General features: G+C 38.1%; 1 protein-coding gene across 5 annotated transcripts in view; it reads left to right on the plus strand.

Annotated features, from left to right (window-relative positions):
• The window catches only part of tchp (trichoplein, keratin filament binding), a 525,906-nt gene that overhangs the window by 263,760 nt on the left and 240,901 nt on the right, over positions 1 to 21,245 (plus strand). Inside the window, exons 7-9 of one of the 5 annotated variants that reach the window (XR_007249949.2) lie at positions 1,947 to 3,397; positions 4,191 to 4,278; positions 4,990 to 13,473. The exons of 2 other annotated variants lie outside the window; for them this stretch is intronic. Coding sequence is in view for 1 of the 3 variants with exons in the window: in XM_048555829.2 (XP_048411786.1) it covers positions 1,947 to 3,211 (1,265 nt within the window). In the remaining 2 variants the exon portion in view is untranslated. Of the gene's footprint in view, positions 1 to 1,946; positions 13,474 to 21,245 lie in introns of those variants that run through there. 2 more of the 5 variants (XR_007249948.2, XM_048555829.2) reach the window with 2 other exon arrangements.

A 21,245-nucleotide genomic window follows, 5' to 3' on the forward strand; every position in this document is an offset into this window, starting at 1 on the left:
AAAAATTTTTGAAAAAATAAATTCAGCATTACAGACCTTTGTGCCATCTTAGGTACAAAATCAAAGGAATAACTTAGAAAAAACAATGTTCAGGATAATACTCTTTCCAACACAGTCCATGCTGACATCTAGCCTGCAATCCATGCCAGCCTTCACCATCTGACCGCACTAGACTTCACCTCAACTCTTGAGGCCAGGAGTCTGCTCAAGATTCGCCTCACATCCAGGAGACCACGCTGGCATCACCTCGAGGCTCTCAAATCTGGGAGTCTGCACTGGCTTCACCTTGAGGCTCTTGAGGTCAGGAGCCACGCTGAGGCAGAGAGTCCGTGATAACTTCATTCGAGTCAAGGATGGGAGATAGGTAAGAAGAAAGAAGGAGGGAAACGAGGGAAAGAAAGAGTAGAAATGTACGGAATGGACAAGCTGCAGCTGAGGAGTCCTACTCCACCATTACCTTGGATTTGAATGAAATCACTTTACAAATTCTTCTCTGAACAAGTGGGTAAAATATTAAATTATCACTGTATCTCAACTTTATTTTCCATAGCTTTGACATTTTAGATTTTACATGTGCCATTCTTTTAAACTGTGATTGACTGGCCCGTACCAGATCCCACAAATGTATTCCACCTCAAATATGAGTTGCCATGGCCACAATCTTTGAGGCAAAAAAAATTCAAAATGTTTAACATTTTAATTACACTGGAATCTAAATATATTTTTGCAAAATTAGTAACTGTTTTAGATAACAACGCCCAGATTGTACAATTCCTGACTATTTTTGCTTCTAGCAGAATTAAATTTTTTTTTATTATTCGTTCATGGGATGTGAGCAGTATTACCCATTCCTAATTGTTCAGAGAGTCACATGTAGGCCAGACCAGGTAAGGATGATAGTTTTCTTCCCTAAAAGGCATTGTGAACCAGATGGGCTTTTCTGGACATTCAACAATGGATTCGTAGTCATTGTCAGACTCTTATTTCCAGATTATTATTGAACTCAAATTCCACCATTTGCTGTGGCTGGATTTGAATCCAAATTCCCAGAATATTATCACTAGTCTGTTAATCCAGATAATACCACTAAGCCATTGCCTATCCATATACTTCATACCCATAAACTCAGACTTTCACAATTGAATTAGGTTTATTGTCACAGGTACTCACGTAAGTACAGTGAAAAGTTTACAAGTCGCCACTTACAGTGCCATCTTAGGTACAAAGATACCTAGGTACAGAATTCTAGGTACAAATAAGGAAAAAAAGTTTTAAAAAGTGAAACATTACAATCCTTATTACTAAAAAATGGAAAAACAAAGAAATACAGTTAACAGCTTAACGCAACAGTCCATAAGCACCTGGCCAAGTTGAACTAGCACTCCTCGCAAGGGCTAGACCTTTGCCCCTATTACTGCTACAGGCTGCCTGCTCCTCCTTCTGCTGCTGCCTTGGTGTGCTTGCTCCAACTTTTGCCGCTGACCACCACAGTCTATCTGCTCCCATTCTCACTGCCGGCCATCCTGGGCTGTCTGCTTCCACACTCCCGCTGGACGGTGAATCAAACTCAATATTATTTTGAGGCCATTAATATTTTGGTATCTATTTCACACATCCTGATTCTTCCATAACAATTTGATATCTCACCATTTGGTTACCATTTCCTACTTAATAGATGATCTGTTCCCATGCTGCTGCTTGTGTCAGTCTTAAGCTAGCCATTGTATTGTATAAGTGCATCAGGATGACATGATTGAGTTTTCCTTTTCTATGATATGTTGTGAAGTCAGGAGCTTATCATCTTAGATGCATGTTACTGGATATTAACCTTGTAAAACTGTGTCCCATTTGTCTATTAATAGGCATGCCAAAAGGGAGGCACCAGAAATGTGACTTCAACAATTTTCCTTTTTCATTCTAATTTTGTATATTATATTCTGTTTCAGGTGAGTCAGTCGCACCTACGCTTTCTCCAAGATATCCTAGTCCAGCTGAACTTGATGCTTATGCCCAGAAGGTGGCTAACAGCCCACTAACAATCAAGATCTTTCCTACAAATATCAGGGTTCCTCAGCATAAACACCTTAACAGGACTGTAAATGGCTATGATACAACAGGTCAACGATACAGTCCATACCCTACACAGTCTGGAGGATATCAGGGTCTTTTAGCAATTGTGAAGGTGCACAGTAAAAGTGTGGTGAAAAGTACAGATGGCAAGAGGACACGAATGTCGCCAGCACAAGTTGGAAATGGCAACATCGGACCCTACCCGGTGCCAAGCACTTTAGCGCAGAGTCAATCGTGTACTGGGCAAACAAGTTACCACAATGGCCAGAAATCTTTGGAAGGACCTGCTCCACCTAATGTAACGGTTGCCACATCAGTTATTCCAGTAGGAGGACGTAGCTTGGCTCTACAGCAGTCAAATCTCCCTTCAATTCAAAGTATCATCTACCAGATCAACCAGCAATGCCAGGCTCAGGCATCGCAACAAGCTTCAACTGCAGTCTGTCAAGGGTCTCTTGTCACCAATCCAAGTCCAATCACAGTAGCTAGCCGCAATACAGTCAATGGCTTTACCAGCATGGTTAATGGAAGTGTGATGTATGCTGGAAATGTTGTGTCTGAATGCCGTGGAGGAGCAGAGTTGACAGCTGCTTCAAGTTTAGCCTCTGCAGCAGGTCCTAAACCTGCAGCCTATGCAGATGGGATGGATTATTTACTATGGCAACAGAAACAACAAATCCGTATATATTCTGGCAGTGGTGGTGGGGGAATAATAAGTAAATCACCAGAGGTTTGTGGTGTCCCACGACCATATACTTTGGCACCTACTATTGAAAAAGTCCCTTCATCTCCCTTGAACTGTGTGGGCATGCACTGCAATTTTTCAACGGGGCAGTATTTGGCTGCCCCATGGAACAGCGTACTCGTGACACCAGACAGTGACTGTTATAACCCACAGGACCTCACAAATGGCCATCGTGACCTTGTTCATCCTTCAGATGGGCTCACCAGTGTCTCAAGTAGAACGCTGTGTAATACCTCTATCCTCAGCAGTAGTCTGCAGTCACTGGAATATTTGATCAATGACATTCACCCTCCCTGCATTAAAGAGCAAATGTTGGGTAAAGGATATGAGACTGTGTCAGTACCTCGATTATTGGACCACCAAAATGCTCACATTCGACTACCTGTTTACAGATAGAGAATTGCAGTTTGGAAAAAAATAGAATGATAGTGTTAAATCTTTTATAGATATACACAAGCCTCCAGCCTCAATACAGCAATCAAAGGCAAATGGAAGTCGAGTGTTTAAACTGTTCCAGGGATGACAAGATGGTGAAATGAGTTTGGTTTGGACAAAAGTATCAAATCTACTGATGTTGACAATGTAAGGGATGGCTTTTTTAAAAAATTACAATAAAATGGGGATTGGGGATTAGCATTGGACATCATAGGGTAAGATGCTATAAGAAATGTGCAGAAAGCTTTGCCATGTGTGCTGATGAGTCTGCATGCAGAAAAATTTAAATTTCGAATCCTGTGCTGAATTCTGTGACCATGTAGTCCCAGGATCCTCGCCATGGTTGCTTCATCATTGTCATCTTCAATTTGCTGTGGTTTCAAAAGATGAGCTACTGCCTAAATCCTAGTGGAGAGTCGTTATTGCACTGTATTGGAAAAAAGATAAATATGGGGACTGACCAGAAAATATAAAAGAAAATAACTTGGAAAACTTGAACCTAATTCTTTAATTCTTATTTGCAATTTTAATTGTGTTGGCTGCTACAACAAATAACTTATACTTTTAAGTTTTAAAAAATATTAAGATAATTTCACTTTAGGAATTGCTAGTTTTAAAGGGTTTTTGTAATGAAATATATACCCACATTGTGCTAAAATAGCATTACAAGCTGTGAGAAGTTATAAAGGTTGACTGTCTTGATAAATGCACTCAAGAAGAATGTGCTACACATTTATTGATATTTCCATAGGATGAGGAAACCTTTGTGTGTGTGTGTGTGTGTGTGCGCGCGCGCGCGCACATACTGGCCCGTTTTGTTTTATATTGCTATGTTGGAGGGGGTGGAAAAGAAAGTCCTTGTGTGCATTGCAGAATATCCTGATATGGAGAGCTGCTTTACTGAGAAACTGTAATATTTTTCAACTGTACAATTATACAGGCCATACCAGATTACTGCAAGTAGCCAAGCTGGCACCGATACAAAGCCTACATTGATATTTGTTGTGGACCTCACTATGAACCACAAGGTAGTGTTTTATCTTGCTTCTCCCACTTTCCCATCAAATATAAAATAACTTTTGCTGCTTCTGATACTTTCTAATATTATTATTCAATTAGCTATTAAGTGCTGCATGATCCGGATTCCGGTGACTCAGAGGGCCATTGATACTTTGAAAAGTATGTTCTCCCTCCCCACACTCCTTAAATTTGCTACTAGCCACCACTCAGCAGCTACCTTAAAACCACAGTAAAAGAAATCTTAACACTGCATCTTGTGTTTGAGTTAATAATTTTGGCTTTTCTAATCAAATTACCACAATTTACATGTTCTTAATTCCAAACATCAATTTTTAATTTCATGGAGTTGTCATAAAGCAAGTTTTCGCTTAACCAAGACAAGTTGCCTAGATAAATTAGTCAAAATTATTTTAACAGATTTGTATTTTAATCCAAGAATATTGAAGCGTTGTAGTAAGCTGTAGCTTGCAGTTTCCGCATATATTGCCAAAAAATACACTTCCTTTTAATTGTTCAATATCTTACAAGCTGTAAGTATTTAGATCACCACTACAATTGCATAACCTTTTATTTTCTATACTATTTAATGTCTGGCAAGATAATTTGGATGATTAAAGATAAAAGTTAATTGTTACACATTAATTCATGCAGGATTAAAAATCTTCCAATTGAATTTTTTCAAAAAAACTCTTGGTTTGTTCTCTATGTTGGGTACGAAGCATCTTATGATGGAAGAAATGTCAACCCTCTAACATGTGGAATTACCAGGTGTCCAGAATCTATGAAGAACTATTACAATTTGATGTCACTTTGCTGCTCAGTTGGGACAACAGGCTTTGGCATTCATTCCAGTCTTTTTATTTCCCTTTCTTCCCACCCACCCTCCTCCTTTATCTCCCCTCCTTCCCCATCTGATAAAATTAATATTATGATTATTATCAACATTTTCACACTATTTTACGGCTTTAACCCAGAGAATGAGGAACAGGAGGCTGCAGATTTATTTATATCTGTTTTGTTAATAAACAACAGAAGGGCAGATAAAAGATAGTTGGATGGTTGTATTCTTTCCTTTTTCCAATTTTACATCCTCTACCACCACCCCTCAACAACTGGAGGCCATGTTCTTGTGGACAAGTATAAACTTCTACTTGATTCAGTCAAAATGTCTATTGCCTCAGTCCTGTTTTGGGTGCTGCTATTTCACAACTTCTTGAAATGAAAGATAGATATGATCAGCATTTGTAAGGAGAAAATTCAAGATTCAGTATAAATATTTCATGAGACCCACGTAATTACCTTTTTTTTGTTCAATATTGATGCACCTGTTGTAGATTTCCAACAAATTCTGCTTGTGTAGTAACATCCAAAATGTCTCATGTTTCATGAAATTTACACCTCTTTTTGTATTCTTTCTACATGTCCAGTTGTGGCCGTGGCAGTCGTGTTTCACCCGTGTGATGTGATTAAATTTCCGTACTCAGTGTTACTTATAATGTTGGTGTGTTGTGGAAACTACACCATAATAGGTCAATTTTTCTTACCTTTCTACAGTTTGATTTAGTATAGAAACATCAGTAAACTTTATAATGACCACAAGTACTTCCCACGCTTGCGTGCTATTGCTCTGTGTAACACCAGTAAAGATCTGATGAAATTCAGCCACCAAATTTCAGTGAGGTTCAAAATATAATTTATAGCCTAGAAACCAGGTGCCCAATTTGGATGTGATTAGTTGAATTGGCTTTAACTTGAATTTGCTGAGCAATTTGTATGGAAACACCAGAAAGCATTGAATGTTTGTTGCATAAGTACTGGGTTTTACAGATTTTGTTATTAATCCCAGCCGAGTTCTGTTGGATGCTGACTTTCTTAATTTTTATTTTATTAGTTGCTTTCCAAATCAGTATATTCTTGTTCTGTTTTATTTGTTGTGCACACAATTGTGTATCTAGCCTTTATTTAGTATGAGAGAAAAATTAGCAAATACAATTGCCTTGCACAATGCAAATAATTGTACAGAGGCTATAAGGAATGTGACATCAGGAGCGTGTTGTTCCAAATTGAGAAAAACTGAGAAGGACTTGAGGGTATTTTACCGCATTTTTGGTTATTGAATCACTTAATTTTCACGTGAATAGTAAGTGTACAAGGATAGTCAACATTCATTACCTGTCAAGTAAGTGGATGGTACATACTGGGGGTGTGATTTAATTAATTATCACAAGGGAGTCAACATACAAATATTTTGTACAAACATAACTTGGCAATGACAAACAAATAGTTGATTTTCCACTTTAGCCATACTAAATAAATTCTGGGATGACTGACCAGGTTAATCTCCTGATGTAGAGAAACTCATTAGGATGGTCAATTTATATATTGTCCTTTGCATCTCTGGACCTGGTTTGATTTCAGCTGTGTTAAGAGATACAAGTTTCTCCACCCAACTGACCATGAGAGGCCTGTATGCAAACAGTTTGGGATACCTAAGATGCTGCTTGGCCTGCTGTCTTTATCCAGCTCTACACCTTGCTATCTGGGACACAGCCTTTTTTTTGTTGTTAATTATGTAGTTATAACACCATAGTACAAAAATGTTCTGAAATTCAGTTGGCTGTGCATAAAAAATAATATTGAAAGATCCTTTTAAGCCTTGCATTTCAGTGACATAAATGAAGGTTCACTCTACAACTCTGATTTGGGAAAACATTGTTAATCATAGTTACAAATTCATGATTCCAATTTCTTAGTAAACACATCCTAAACACATTACAAAAGATGTGTCAGTGATGATATTTTGTATCATTGGCTATATATATATATATAATTGATTCCTTCACAGGATGTTGACTTCACTGGCTAGGCCAGCAAGTGTTGCTCATCCCTACTTGGCTTTGAAAACCTGGTGTGCACCCAGCTTGAACTGCTGCTATCTTGGGGGTAGTAGGTACACCCACTACATGGAAAAGTAACCTATTATTAAATCTAAGGAACTGGATCAGGCTCTAATTAGAATTGAATTTTGAGGACAGGTGAATTATACACTGCCCACCATTGTTTTGATCAGCTATGCATTTGTACAAGTCTGACCTGAATCAGTGTTTTAATACAGTAGAAGTTTTAAAGGATACACATCTCTTCCTACCCAATCCATTATAGCCACAGATAATAAATGTAAACTCTGTCCAAGAATAATTATTTTGTCGTGAAGCATTATAAACACCTCAGTTACAAAGTATCCTGACTTGTCAGAACACCATTTTAAATACCCTCTCTTTTTCCCTTTGCCTTCATCTCCCAAGCTTGCTCCCTTCCATACAGAAAGAAACAGGAGTTTATTTGCCATATAGTATCAGAATTTCTTGTTTCAAACACTGGGGGGTGGAAAGAAAATTAGCACAGCCATTCACTACTGAACTGATGGCAAATTCCTCAAAATCATATTTTCTAGAATTGAGATCTTTCTTCTTTTTAACCATCCAGCAAGTTTAAAAAAAACACTTAGGAATTAGGTTTTAGACTGAATGCAGACATTCTCATTTGCTTATGTAGTATAATTGATGTTCAGGCTGATGGAATTCTTGTAAAATTTGGAGAGAAGAGTAAAACAAAAACAACTGAATCCAACTTTTCAGCACCTATAGTACATGTAATTCTATTTTCCATCCATGCTTGCATCTTACAGTATTGTGCGATAAAATGGGATCAGTGGTGATGCAGTGGAGTTTTCGATATTGTGCTAATGATAAGTTGGATGAAGAATTTTTGTATGTGGTAATAATAAAATATATTTAGACACTATTCATCAACTAATCAAATTCTAATTGACTGAAATATGGAATCTATTAAATCAAGACTGACTCCCAGTGAATATACCCTGACAGTCAATTCCATTTATTAGCAGTACATTTTCTAAGGCACTTCTTTAATAGCCCAAGTTATATCCTTACATTGTTCTCATGCAATGTGCCTGCAAATAGGTAGGTCAGTAACAGGATGTTATCCCTTTGTTATGACACCGGAACTAAATATAGTTATTAACTAAAGCTTGTACTGATGTCAAAATTAAAACTCTGCATTTGCTTAATGTGGAAACAATAACCCCATTTTCTAGTTTCAGCTGCTATCTCTGAAATCTCTTTAAGGGAACTATTCTGAATTGGATGAACTGACACATTAAGAGAAAATCCTGAATATCAGAGCTGAAAATCTGTTTGATAAAAACCTAGATGCCAGAGTATCTGAGTAGAGAATAAACATTAAACTAGAATTTATCAAGGGAAAGAAAGAAACCATAAACTCTCCTGACTGGCTGATACTATTACTGTTTGAAAGATACAGAAAGTGGCTCTAAGGTGGAGGTTTAGGAAGAAAGAGTGCCGAATTCTCTTCAGTCCGATATTTACTTTACATGGTTCATTGCTACTAATAGAGCTAATCCAGAAAATATTCTACCCATGATGACCTTATCAACTTTTGAACAAGCATATCCTTGGCCAAACAATAAGGTGTATGCATTAGGATAATGGTGTTAAATTGCTAATTGGATTCGACTTAGACCATTGCGTCATTCTATTTTTCTTCCTTACAGCATATAACATGTCATTAGACTCTGTGCGCAGTGTTCTGTTCACTCTTTGCGCAGTGAAAAGCAAGTCTCTCATTATTTTCCAGTTGCTGAGAAAAGGCAAAAGAATAACATCTAAAGAATGGGATTTATTTGTTTAAATGAATGAGCGTCTTCATTTAAAGAATTTGAGAAGATATTTTACCTTTGTGAAGAAAGAGTGCCTATATTTATTTTTGTCCTCAGACTCATTAATCTAGCCAATAATCAGATTTGTTTCACTCCTGGTACATTCTGCTCAAGGACTTCCATCAAAATTTTCAGTAGTATCATGGAGAGAATTCATCCTTTTTTATCAACATGGGAGGGTGAGGATATGCCATCTTAAAAGGTGAACATAGACAAAAGTGCAGACAAGGTGACTGCAGTACATTCTTTTTGTCATTTTAGGAGCAATGTGCACCTGTGGCAAAAAAATTCTCTTCTCTTCTTCAGCATCCAATCAATGGAAAGAATATGAAAAGATTATGTAGATAAAACTGATGTTTTTGTGGTCTCCTGGGAGGAAATGTACAGATAATATTTTTAACGGTAAAAGGTTTTTCATGGCTCTTCTAGTTGAATAGACCATGCTTGGCGTATCTAATGTATTATAGGTGAGAAAAGGACTAATCTAGTGCCGATACATACATAAATGACTAACAGAAAAAGATGTGGTATGAACGGTCCAATTTAGTTTGCCAGCTTTTAACATGTGGAACGTTACAAAAGGTGAATTTCAAAACAAAACCATAGGCTTGATAAATTCCTTTTGAAAGCCCAATTTACATTGCATGGAAATAATGTATGGATGCTGTTGCTCTGGCAGCTTGCTGTTGCTTGATTAAATCCAATCCCAAATTGCTAATAATAAGTATCAAAACTTTATTATTCTCCTCCACACCACTGCCAGCAGCTCTCACCCAATTCCCCATGCATCCATCCACAGAATTTCTGGTATTCCTTCTTTCAGCTCCATTTTAAAAGCTGAAAGAGTTACAGTCCACGTGAATTTTGGTCAGATTTTGTCTACAATTACAAGTCAAAGCCTACCCAAACAAGTAGACTAATTCTGATAAGTAGGTATATATGCAGCTGACGAGAGTGAGCTGCCTGTATTATGTTTTAGTTTCATCTAAAATTCAGTGCATTAATTGTAAATCACTCTACAGTCTAAGCAGCACGCACTTGATGCAAATGTACTCATTCCTAATCATCAACTTTAAATCTTTCTTGAAATTATTCAACCTTTTTTATTCATTAGAAAATAAAATTGTACAAATGCTTTTTTTCAAGTCTGGAAAGTGTTACATGCAGTTTTTTTTAAGTTGAAGTTCCAGTGCCGATAAGAATACAGTTGGTTTATGCAGAGACCCACTGCCACTGAAATCATTCTCTTTGCAGTGGTGATTCCCTTGAGCAGTTGATCCAACTTTCTTTTAGTTTTTGTTAGTCTCCTCAAATGTGGCCCCAAAAGCTGCAGTCTGGTTATCCCGCCACCTAGAGTTCCCTAATGGTGTTAGTACAATAGGTGATCAGAACTGATTAGGTATGCTATCAACTAAAGTTAAGTAGCCCTGGAAACATTTGACATTCATCATAGAATCATAAAACGTACACTGTGGAAACAGGCCCTTTGGCCCAACAAGACTCGGAGCATCCCACCCCGACCCCATTCCCCTGTAACCTACCTAATCTACACATCCTTGAACACAAGGGACAATTTACCATGGCCAATCCACCAGCCCGCACATCTTTGGCCTGGGGGGGGTGGAATCTGGAGCACCGAGGAAACCCACGTGGACACGGGGAGAATGTGCAAACTCCACACAGACAATCGCCCGAGGGTGGAATCAAACCCAGGTCCCTGGTGCTGTGAGGCAGCAGTGCAAACCACTGAGCCACCGTGCTGCCCCATTTTCTCTTGGTTTCCATTTTAGTCTCATCCAGAACTTCCACTAGTGCCCATTTAGGGGAAGGGGAAGAAAAGCAGAATAGTCTCAATATTTTTACCAACAAGTATAAAGTTTAGTTATCAGACAAAATGTGCTCCCACTTATTGTCAGTAGGAGTATTGCACATCCTACAGTTAACAATTTTATGATGGAAAGTACTGCTGACCAGTTCATTTAAGTCAAAACTTATTTTCTCAACTTGCTTTAATTTATACATGCCTTCAATGTGAAATATCCACAGGCTCCTCACAGGAACTTCAACAAGCGAAATCTGACACCAGACTACACATGACATTTAAGGATGAGTGAGCAAAAGGTTGGTCAAAAAGATAGGTTTTACATATCATCTTAGGATTTGAGAGAGTGAAAATTCCAGCACTTCGGTTCTGGACTGCTGAAAGTGCAATCGTACTAATAGGATAAAGAAGTCAGCACTTTTGGTTTCCTGTTAGGGCTGCATCTATAATGGGTTAAGTAAAATCGTTAATGTTATTTTCTGGGACTGATTAACTAGGAGCAAGTGCCAGAAAAATACAGTGCTTGGCAAGTAAGGATTACTTGGAAATCCTAAATTATATATTCTTGCTATACTTCAAAATTTAACAGTGGATAGTATTGCAAGAAGGGATGCTCAATTGTGATGTAGCCTAGAAACCTCATAGTGTGGTGAAAGAAGCCGAAACATGTCATAAGTCAAGTATTAGATGTATGGAAAAAGTGAAATGTTGACATTGTCAAAATAAACATATCCTTGGTTTTAAGTCTAAATCATCATTATTAATTTATTCACTTCCTGGGTAACTGGTGAGTGCAGGATTTCATTATTGAAACCAAAATATTGCTACATTGTACGTGAAAATCTAACCAAATAATTAGGCAATATTGGTACAATGCTGATGCATATCTATCTTACTGGTGTGTGAACATGAGTAAGAAAGATTAGGACCAAGAAGAAAATTTTAATAACTGTATCTCTTTAAACTGTCAACTGCTCAGCTGTGCGTGGCAAAAAAAAGTTGCTTGGAGTAGATGGTAATTTTTGTCAATTCACATCAAATTCTGCTATTTGTTTTGGTTTGGGCAATTATGCTAAATGTAGTAGAAATTTTATTCAGCTGAAATTTAATCAAAAATCATGAGTACCAAATGTAATTTTTAGATTTCTACATTCAATTTATGTACATATCTATAATATGTATGTGTATAATATACAGCATATATATTATCACTGCTTTTAGAAATTGACATTATCATGCAGTGTAAGTGCTATTGGGCATCAATGAAAACACTGCAAGCTGTTAGTGTTATGAACAATTATAAACAAAACCTACAGCAAGTTAAATCACCATTTGCATTATATTTCTCATACTTAATGTTATTACAAGGCAATAATTAATCTTGGGGTTCTGATGATTACAAAATAGTTGCGTTTTTTGTCTTGCCGTTCCTTGTTATCTGGACCTCCTGATTCATTTCCTGTCTTGTAATTTAATTCCAAAAATCCATCATTTTAAAATAGTAGAAAGTGCTTATGTAGCTATGTCTCCAAATATTTTTGGAAGAAATGGCAATTGTTCTAATTTCAAGTACTGTGCAATAATATTTTGTACAAAAGTATAAAGCATCTCACTGATTAACTAGCAAAATAAGCTATACATTGTTAATTGCATTTCTAATTTAGTGTCATAGAAACAGGCATCAGGGAGGGGCTAAGCCTTCATATTTATGAATGGTTACCTCGTATTGGAACACAAGTTCAGATTCTACTGACTTGCTTGATTTATTTTAATCTTGGATGGCTGCAGCCCAATGAAGCCTTTAGCACAACCTCATTTTAGATAGCATTCTAAAATTTACTTTTTCTTTTGGACCTTTGCTTCCTTTAAAATTTAACTAGTCAGTTTAAACAAAAGAAACTTGCAATTATGAAAATTTTGGACTCGCCCATCTAGTTTCCATGTTCAAAAGTTTTTAGCCTGGACTAATTAGGACTTTTAAAATAGCTTTGTAAATCTTCTAACAAACTAGAGTAAACCTCGTCTTTTAAACCTTTTCACTCACTTAGATAGCAAGGTTGTACACAAAATCAATTGAAAATTCTTTGTGTCCCTGAATAATTATTCAGTGTTACCTCCCGCTATGGGGATGAATGCAGCAACACATTCTATCTAGTCCTAATTTTATATATGAAGTATATGGAAAGAGGCAGGGGGAAAAATCATTTCACAATTACCACCTAAGGTGCACCTTGCTTTTAAAAGCCTGCAGTATTTCCATATTTGTGTTTTTGAATATTTTGTAAATGTTTCCTCAGGAAAATAAGGTGTTTTAAATAAAAAGTTGGATTATGTGTACATTTGAATGAAGAAAGCTGGTTTATTTGAAGAAGTATAACTAAATGCTGTAACTTCTCTGGCCTTGGAACTAACTACTCTGAAATGTGCCTATTGTTCCCTCATCCTACACATATGCTTTCTATCGCTCCTAGATTGAACAGGGCACAGCCCTCTATTGATATTCTGACAACCCTGATGAGTTTTGTTTTTATTTTTTGTCGATCTCAGGACTGAAACTTCTTTGTGTAGATATTTTATTTATTGTTTCATTATTTTATTATTCGTTGACATGAAATAAATAAAGCAAATAACATCACACAAAGGTTGTTTATTTTCTTCTCCTTACAACATGCACAAATATTTACTTTCATTTAAAACTGATTGAAGAAATTTGCTCAAATACTGAATGTTGTTCTTCTGTTACTTGTCTTCAATGAAAGGCAGGAGTAAACAGTTGAGACAAGACTTTAATAAGCAAAGAATTGTGGATGCTGGATCTCTGAAACAAGGTTTGGCACCATCTGTGGGGAGAAAAGTTAACATTTCAAGTCTGGTCACTCTTTGAAGGCAATAGTGAAATGTTCAACCAAGTCCAAATATTTGTTAATGTATGTTAGGCTGCTACTATGATTTTCTTTACCTAAGGAAATGATAACAAGCTTGAATATAAGATTTATTTATAGTGACAAGTCCCATGATTTATCAATGTAGGTAGGACTGAGCAAAACTGGCACTGTTAACTATAAAATATTTATAGTTTTAAATTTCTACAGAATATATTGAGTTGCGATGGTGTATTTATGGCCATCATGTTCTAAAGTGTTTGGTCTCTATGAGATCAATTTATATGTTGGTTTCTGGATTAGAAATCCAATATGGATTCATGTATTCAAAAACATGTGGGTGTTTAAGCTCTGGTATGCAGGCAGATAGGAGAAACAATGACAAAGGCATGGAAACGAGGGTGAAATGACACCATGGTGAGGACAGGAACACACAACAGATACCATAAGCATTTAAAAACTGTTGAAATAAAGGCTAGGCTATTACTGTGTACCAGTGGACTGTTATTACTTTTTTTTTAAACATACAACTAATTAGTTAATTTAATATTCTGCTTTATGTTGCTACCATTGCCTAAAATAGCTAGGAGACCGTTAAGTTAGTGGGCACAATAAATTATTGTCATTCACTAAAGAATATTAGGGACTGAAAACAGCAGAGCTGCAATTTCTGGTTCATTAGGGATGTGAAATCTGTATAAATAAGAATGCAGTAAGCTACAACATCACAGTCAATTACCCTATATTTGCATCACATTGAAAACAGAGAGTTGAGGTATCTGCAGTTTCAGATTTCATAGGATCAAAAAATTAGAATCACGGTGCAGTGGTAGTGCCTGTACCTCTGAGCCACCAGCACCTGTGGTGTGTAATAGCATCTCTGACCAGGTTGCTTAGAAAATATCCCCAAAAGGTTAGAATCATACAGTACAGAAGAGGCCCTTTGTCTCATCAAGTCTGCACCAACTAAAACTACACAAAATCTGTACTTGTCCCACTTTCTAGAATTTGATCCACAGCTTGGAATGTTATGACATTTCAAGTGCTCTCAAAGTACTTTTTTTAAAAGAGGTGTTAAAGTTTCACACCTCTCTGATGAAGGGTCTCTGACGAAACGTCAGCTTTTGTGCTCCTGAGATGCTGCTTGGCCTGCTGTGTTCATCCAGCTTCACACTTTGTTATCAAACTTTCACACCCTCTCAGTCAATACATTCCAGATTCCCACCACCCTCCTGGGTAAAAATATTTTGCCCCAATTATTAACCAAACCACTTGCCTTTCACCTTAAAAATAAAATCTTGTTATTGACCCTTCAACTAAAGCAACCAACTACCTGCTATCTACCTTGTTCAGGCCATCAAACTTTTACACCTCAATCAGGTCCTCCTCTCATTCTGTCCTCTGAACAACCGATGCTTATCCAGTCTCCCTTCATACATAAACTGTCTATCCCTGAAAACATCCTGGTGAATCTCCTTAGCACCACCTTAAGTGCAATCACATCCTCATAGTGTGATGAACAACATATAGCTCTCCAGCTGTTGTACAGCTCCAATATCCTGCTCTTATCAATGTCATTACTGATAAAGGCAGGTGTCCTGTAAGCTTTCTATATGAACTTGTTAACCAGTGCTGCCACCTTCAGGGATTTGTGGACAAGCACCCAAGATCCTTCTGTTCTTCTGAGCGCTGTCATTAGAATGTGTTTACTCCGTATGAAGCTTCTTCGGTATAGTGAGCTTGAGGTTCAATTCGGAAGATTTGTTAAGTACTTTCTATGAAATGCATTATTCCTCCCTGTCTGATTTTAGATCATAGCAATCACAACAGCTTTGCAATTTCATTCATTGCTTTAACTCGTGTCTTTCTGAAAGATTTGATGATCTGATCCCTGTGGTGCCGTGGTCTGACATCATCCACATTCATATTATCAATGAATCACTTCTGAACCTTCCGTAGCCAGTATGAACCATTCCCTACACATGATGTCAGAACCTAGCTGAAATTATTTTCAACTTGGCTTACTTTGATCCTTCAAATTGCTTTGCCTCAATACATTTTGGGAAAAGCCACCTAAGGCTATTTTAAAAATATTCCTATATGGATCATTCCCTACTGCTTGGCTTTTATTTTTTTTACAGTCACCGTCAGAAAGCACAAAAGGTTTGCTGAAGAGTCAGTTCACCGCAAGTGCTTCTGTTTTTTTCTTCTATCCTTCCCCTCACACAAAGTATTGTTTGTTTTCCTGCATGCCCTGAATGGTTTTCCGTACACCTGCTCATCCAAAATGTTAAAGATAAGCTGGATACATGGCAAAATAATGAAAGGAGAGGACAACGTCAACAGTGAAAGAAGAAATAAACCAGCTGAGAAAAACCACCATCGCCTGCGAGTTCCCCTCCAAGCCACTGACCATCTGACATGGAAAAGTAGTGCCAGTCCTTCAGCGTTGCTGACTCAAAATCCTGGAATTCCCTCTCCAATAGCATTCTGCTTCTACCTACAGCACATGGACTTCAGTAGTTCATGAAGGCAGCTCCCCACCACCACCTTAACGGCAACTAGGGATGGGAAATAAATGCTGGCCCAGCAGCAATGCCCATGTCCCATAAATGAATAAAAACAAAAGTATGTATGAAGAATACAAATGAGTTAAGATGGAGAGGTGTGTTGTTTTAAATTTGCCAGTATTTTAGCTAAAAAGATATGAGGCTGCGTTGTTAGTGAAATTAACATTGGCTTTGAACATATGTTGAAGGATGGACGTGTTGCTTGAACAAGTCAAAAACATGGAATCTTTGTAATAGTCCAGATGGGTTCAGTTGCACTATTTATACCACAAATCACTGCAAAATTTAAAGTATATAAAAGTGAAATATTTTCTTTCAAAATTTTGTTTTATAAACACCGTTTGCTTATTACTTTTTCTGATTTGTCTTGCTAAATCTCTGCACTTTTACTGAATTCCTAGCTAGCAATTACCTCATGTAGTGCCTACTTCTGCTTGTCTACGCTTTAGCTTCTGTTTGCCAGCTTCTCTGCAATCCAACTTTATGGACTTACCAGTTAATTGGCTTTATGCCCTGGGCTTTTCAATCATTTTCTCTGCAGCCTCTTGACACTTTTTGTGTGGTTTATCAATCATTTTTAGAAGTAGCAAACAAACTTAGGCAATATTAAGATAAAGTTTCTGTGGATTTTTTTAAAAGATGGCATGTTTGTGTGAGAAAAACTAAGATAAACTTCAGGTGCTATTAATTACACACATTTTTGTAGCTATTCCAGAATTCTACATTCAGAAATTATAATTTTGTGTCTTTCCTCATTCCAGATTGAACTTCTTTATTCAGAAATCTTGAATTTTGAAGAAGTCAGCTTCTGTTGCTTGTTTTTAGTCAATAGAAATTGTGAATACTTAAATTATAAGCACTTGTTAGAGACACAGAGGCAAAGGGACAAGTAGGCAGAATACTTCACTTGATATCATTTTGACTTTTTCAGAAACAGCAAATAGAATCTACAAAACTAATATTGTAGAAAAACACATCAGAGAAAAGTAGGTAAATGTGGGCTGAAGATGGACAGTAAGGGTAGTATGAAACCTGCAAGTGAACCACTCTGGGCTCTTTTTAAAGGGTGCATGTGCAGCAAAGAATCATTCCTGCAAATTTTCAGCAATTCTGCTGATTCAGATGGGGTTTAAAATCGCATCCAGAATTTTGGATGTAGCACTACCTAGGATGTCTTCCTAATTATCATAACAAGCAATGTATGGGCATGTCATTTAGGGACCAAAAAGAGAGCTATGCAAGGATGAGGCCGCAAGATGTGGTGGAGGTACAAAGAAATCATTTGTTGCTGCCTTTAATCAGGAAAACGATGCTGCCACAGTGAGAAAATTGCAATAATAGTTGGATTAAAAATTAAGGCTTATTCTTTCTCGGGATGAGTTCCCTATTGACAAAGCCAGCATCTGTTCCTATTTTTAATTGATGGTCCTCCCAGCATTTTGTACCCTTATCCATCTAGATAGTCGACGTCATAGGTTTGAAAGGCGCTGTTATGTGAAGTCTGACAAACTTTGCCAGTGCGTCCTTTAAATAATGCATTCTGCTGCCTTCAGTGGTGAATGGGGTGTCAATAAACCCTGCTGCGTTTTTCTGGATAGCATCAACAATCTTGAGTTTAGTGGAGCACAACTCATTCAGCCAAGGGGAGAATATGCCATCACGCTCCTGGGTTTTGTCTTGTTGCTAGTAAACAGATTTTCAGACTTAATTCCCAACTTCTTACCAGCTGATCCAACATAGTATTTTTATAATTGTCCAGTCATCTTACTGATCAATTGTAACCCCAGGATGTTGACGCTGAATGGAATGTACTGATGAAAAGCTAAGCTTTTTATTGGCATGAAACCTTGACCCCCAGGACAACAGGGATGTGCCTGAAGATGCTGACAGAAGTAAGAATGAAAATTGTGGAGGTACTGGCCATACCTTTTCAATCCTCGTTCAATTCCGTGGTGCTCGAGGAAATGCTGTACCCTTGCTTAAAAGGGGTGTAAAAGACAAAACTAGCATCCACAGACTGATCAGATTAATCTCTGTGAAGGAAAATAGTCCTGGACAAAATGGAACAGTCACTTTGACTAGAGCAGATTGACTAAAGAAAACCAAACTAGATTTGTTGAGTGATAATGGGAACTGCAGATACTGGAGAATCCAAGATAATAAAGTGTGAAGCTGGATGAACACAGCAGGCCAAGCAGCATCTCAGGAACACAGATTTGTTGAGTGCAAGGTCTGTTTATCTGACTTTACTTTACTTTTGCTTTTTGATGAAGTAACTGAGAGGGGTGCTGAGGATAATATGCTTGTTGACTTCCAACTAGAGTTGACTAAGTTTCACATAAAAGCCTTGCCAGCAAAGTTGAAGCTCGTGGAATAAAAGGAGCAGTAGCAGCATACATACAAAGTCAGCTGAACGACAGGAAAACTAGTATTAGTAACTCGTTTTTCACCCTGCTGGAAGGAATATTGTGGTGTTCCACAGGTGTCAGCACAAGGTAGTCTTGACATAGACAAATGACCAAGATTTAGGCATGCAAAGTTTACAGAAGATAGAATACCTAGAAGTATTGAACTGTGTTAAAGATGGTGAAATAATTCAAGAGGATGTAGAGTAGTGGAATGGGCAAGTATATAGCAAATATTGTTTAATGGAGAAAAAAAAATGAAGCATTTTGGTAGGAAGAATAAGAAGACATAATAGGAGTGCAATTTTAATGGAAATTCAGCAACTGTGGGACCTGGGGTTAACAAAAACACAAATCATTATTGAAGGTAGCAGGGCAGGTCCAGGAAGTGGACCAGTTAAAATAGAATTTTAAACAAAAGCACAGAATTTAGAAGCGAAGAAGTTATGCTAAAACTTTACTGGTTTTGCCTCACCTGAAATATTACTTCAAATTTTATTTTTATTCATTCCTAGGATTTAAACACCACTGGCAGGGCCAGCATTCATTGCCCATTCCTAGTTTCCTTTGAAGGTAGTGATAAATTGCCTTCTTGAACTGCTATAGTCCATTTGTTGTAGATTGACATGCAATTCCATGACAGAGGGAATCCAGACACTTTACCTAGCAACAAGGATTGAAATATTTCAATATATTTCCAAGTAAGGATAGTGATTGGTTTGGAGGGGAAAGTGCAGATGGTGGTGTTCCCATGCATCTAACCCAGTTCAGTTTCTAATCAGTGGTAACACCCTGGATGTTGATGAAATGAGACAGAAATCCATGTAGATAACGTCACTGAATGTCAAGGGACAAAGAACAAAGAAAATTAAGCACAGGAACAGGCCCTTCGGCCCTCCAAGCCTGCACCGATCAAGATCCTCTGTCTAACCTGTCATCTATTTTCTAACGGTCTGTGTCCGTTTGCTCCCTACCCATCCATGTACCTGTCCAAATATGTCTTAAAAGACGCTAACGTGTCTGCGTCTACTACCTCTGCTGGCAACGCGTTCCGGGCATCCACCACCCTCTGTGTAAAGAACTTTCCACACATATCTCCCTTAAACTTTCCTCCTCTCACTTTGAACTCATTACCCCTAGTAATTGAGTCCCCCACTCTGGGAAAAAGCTTTTTACTATTCACCCTGTCTATACCTCTCATGATTTTGTAGACCTCAATCAGGTCCCCCCTCAATCTCGGTCTTTCTAATGAAAATAATCCTAATCTACTCAACCTCTCTTCATAGCTAGCACCCTCCAAACCAGGCAACAACCTGGTGAACCTCCTCTGCACCCTCTCCAAAGCATCCACGTCCTTTTGGTAATGTGGCGACCAGAACTGTACACAGTACTCCAAATGTGGCCGAACCAAAGTCCTATACAACTGCAACATGACCTGCCAACTCTTGTACTCAATACCCCGCCCAATGAAGAAAAGCATGCCATATGCCTTCTTGACCACCCTATTGACCTGCGTTGTCACCTTCAGGGAACAATGGACCTGAACACCCAGATCTCTCTGTTCATCAATTTTCCCTAGGACTTTTCCATTTACTGTATAGTTCGCCCTTGAATTTGATCTTCCGAAATGCATCACCTCGCATTTGCCCAGATTGAACTCCATCTGCCACTTATCTGCCCAACTCTCCAGTCTATCTATATTCTGCTGTAATCTCTGACAGTCCCCTTCACTATCTGCTACTCCACCAATCTTAGTGTCATCTGCAAACTTGCTGATCAGACCACCTACGCCTTCCTCCAAATCATTTACATATATCACAAACAACAGTGGTCCCAGCACAGATCCCTGTGGAACACCACTGGTCACAGGTCTCCAATTTGAGAAACTCCCTTCTACTAGTACTCTCTGTCTCCTGTTGCCTAGCCAGTTTATTATCAATCTAGCTAGCACACCCTGGACCCCATGTGACTCCACTTTCTCCACCAGCCTGTCATGGGAAACCTTATCAAACGCCTTACTGAAGTCCATGTATATGACATCTACAGCCTTTCCCTCATCAATCAACTTTGTCACGTCCTCAAAGAATTCTATTAAGTTGGTAAGACATGACCTTCCTTGCACAAAACCATGTTGCCTATCACTGATAAGCCCATTTTCTTCCAAATGGGAATAGATCCTATCCCTCAGTATATTCTCCAGTAGCTTCCCTACCACTGACGTCAGGCTCACCGGTCGATAATTACCTGGATTATCCTTGCTGCCCTTCTTAAACAAGGGGACAGCATTAGCAAGTCTCCAGTCCTCCGGGACCTCACCCGTGTCTAAGGATGCTGCAAAGATATCTGTTAAGGCCCTCGCTATTTCTTCTCTCACTTCCCTCAGCACCCTGGGATAGATCCCATCCGGACCTGGGGACTTGTCCACCTTAATGTCTTTTAGGATACCCAGCACTTCCTCCTTCCTTATGTCAACTTGACCTAGACTAAGCAAACATCTATCCCTAACTTCAACATCTGTCATGTCCCTCTCCTCGGTG

Source organism: Stegostoma tigrinum, chromosome 26, assembly GCF_030684315.1.
Source record: "Stegostoma tigrinum isolate sSteTig4 chromosome 26, sSteTig4.hap1, whole genome shotgun sequence".
NCBI lineage: Eukaryota > Metazoa > Chordata > Chondrichthyes > Orectolobiformes > Stegostomatidae > Stegostoma > Stegostoma tigrinum.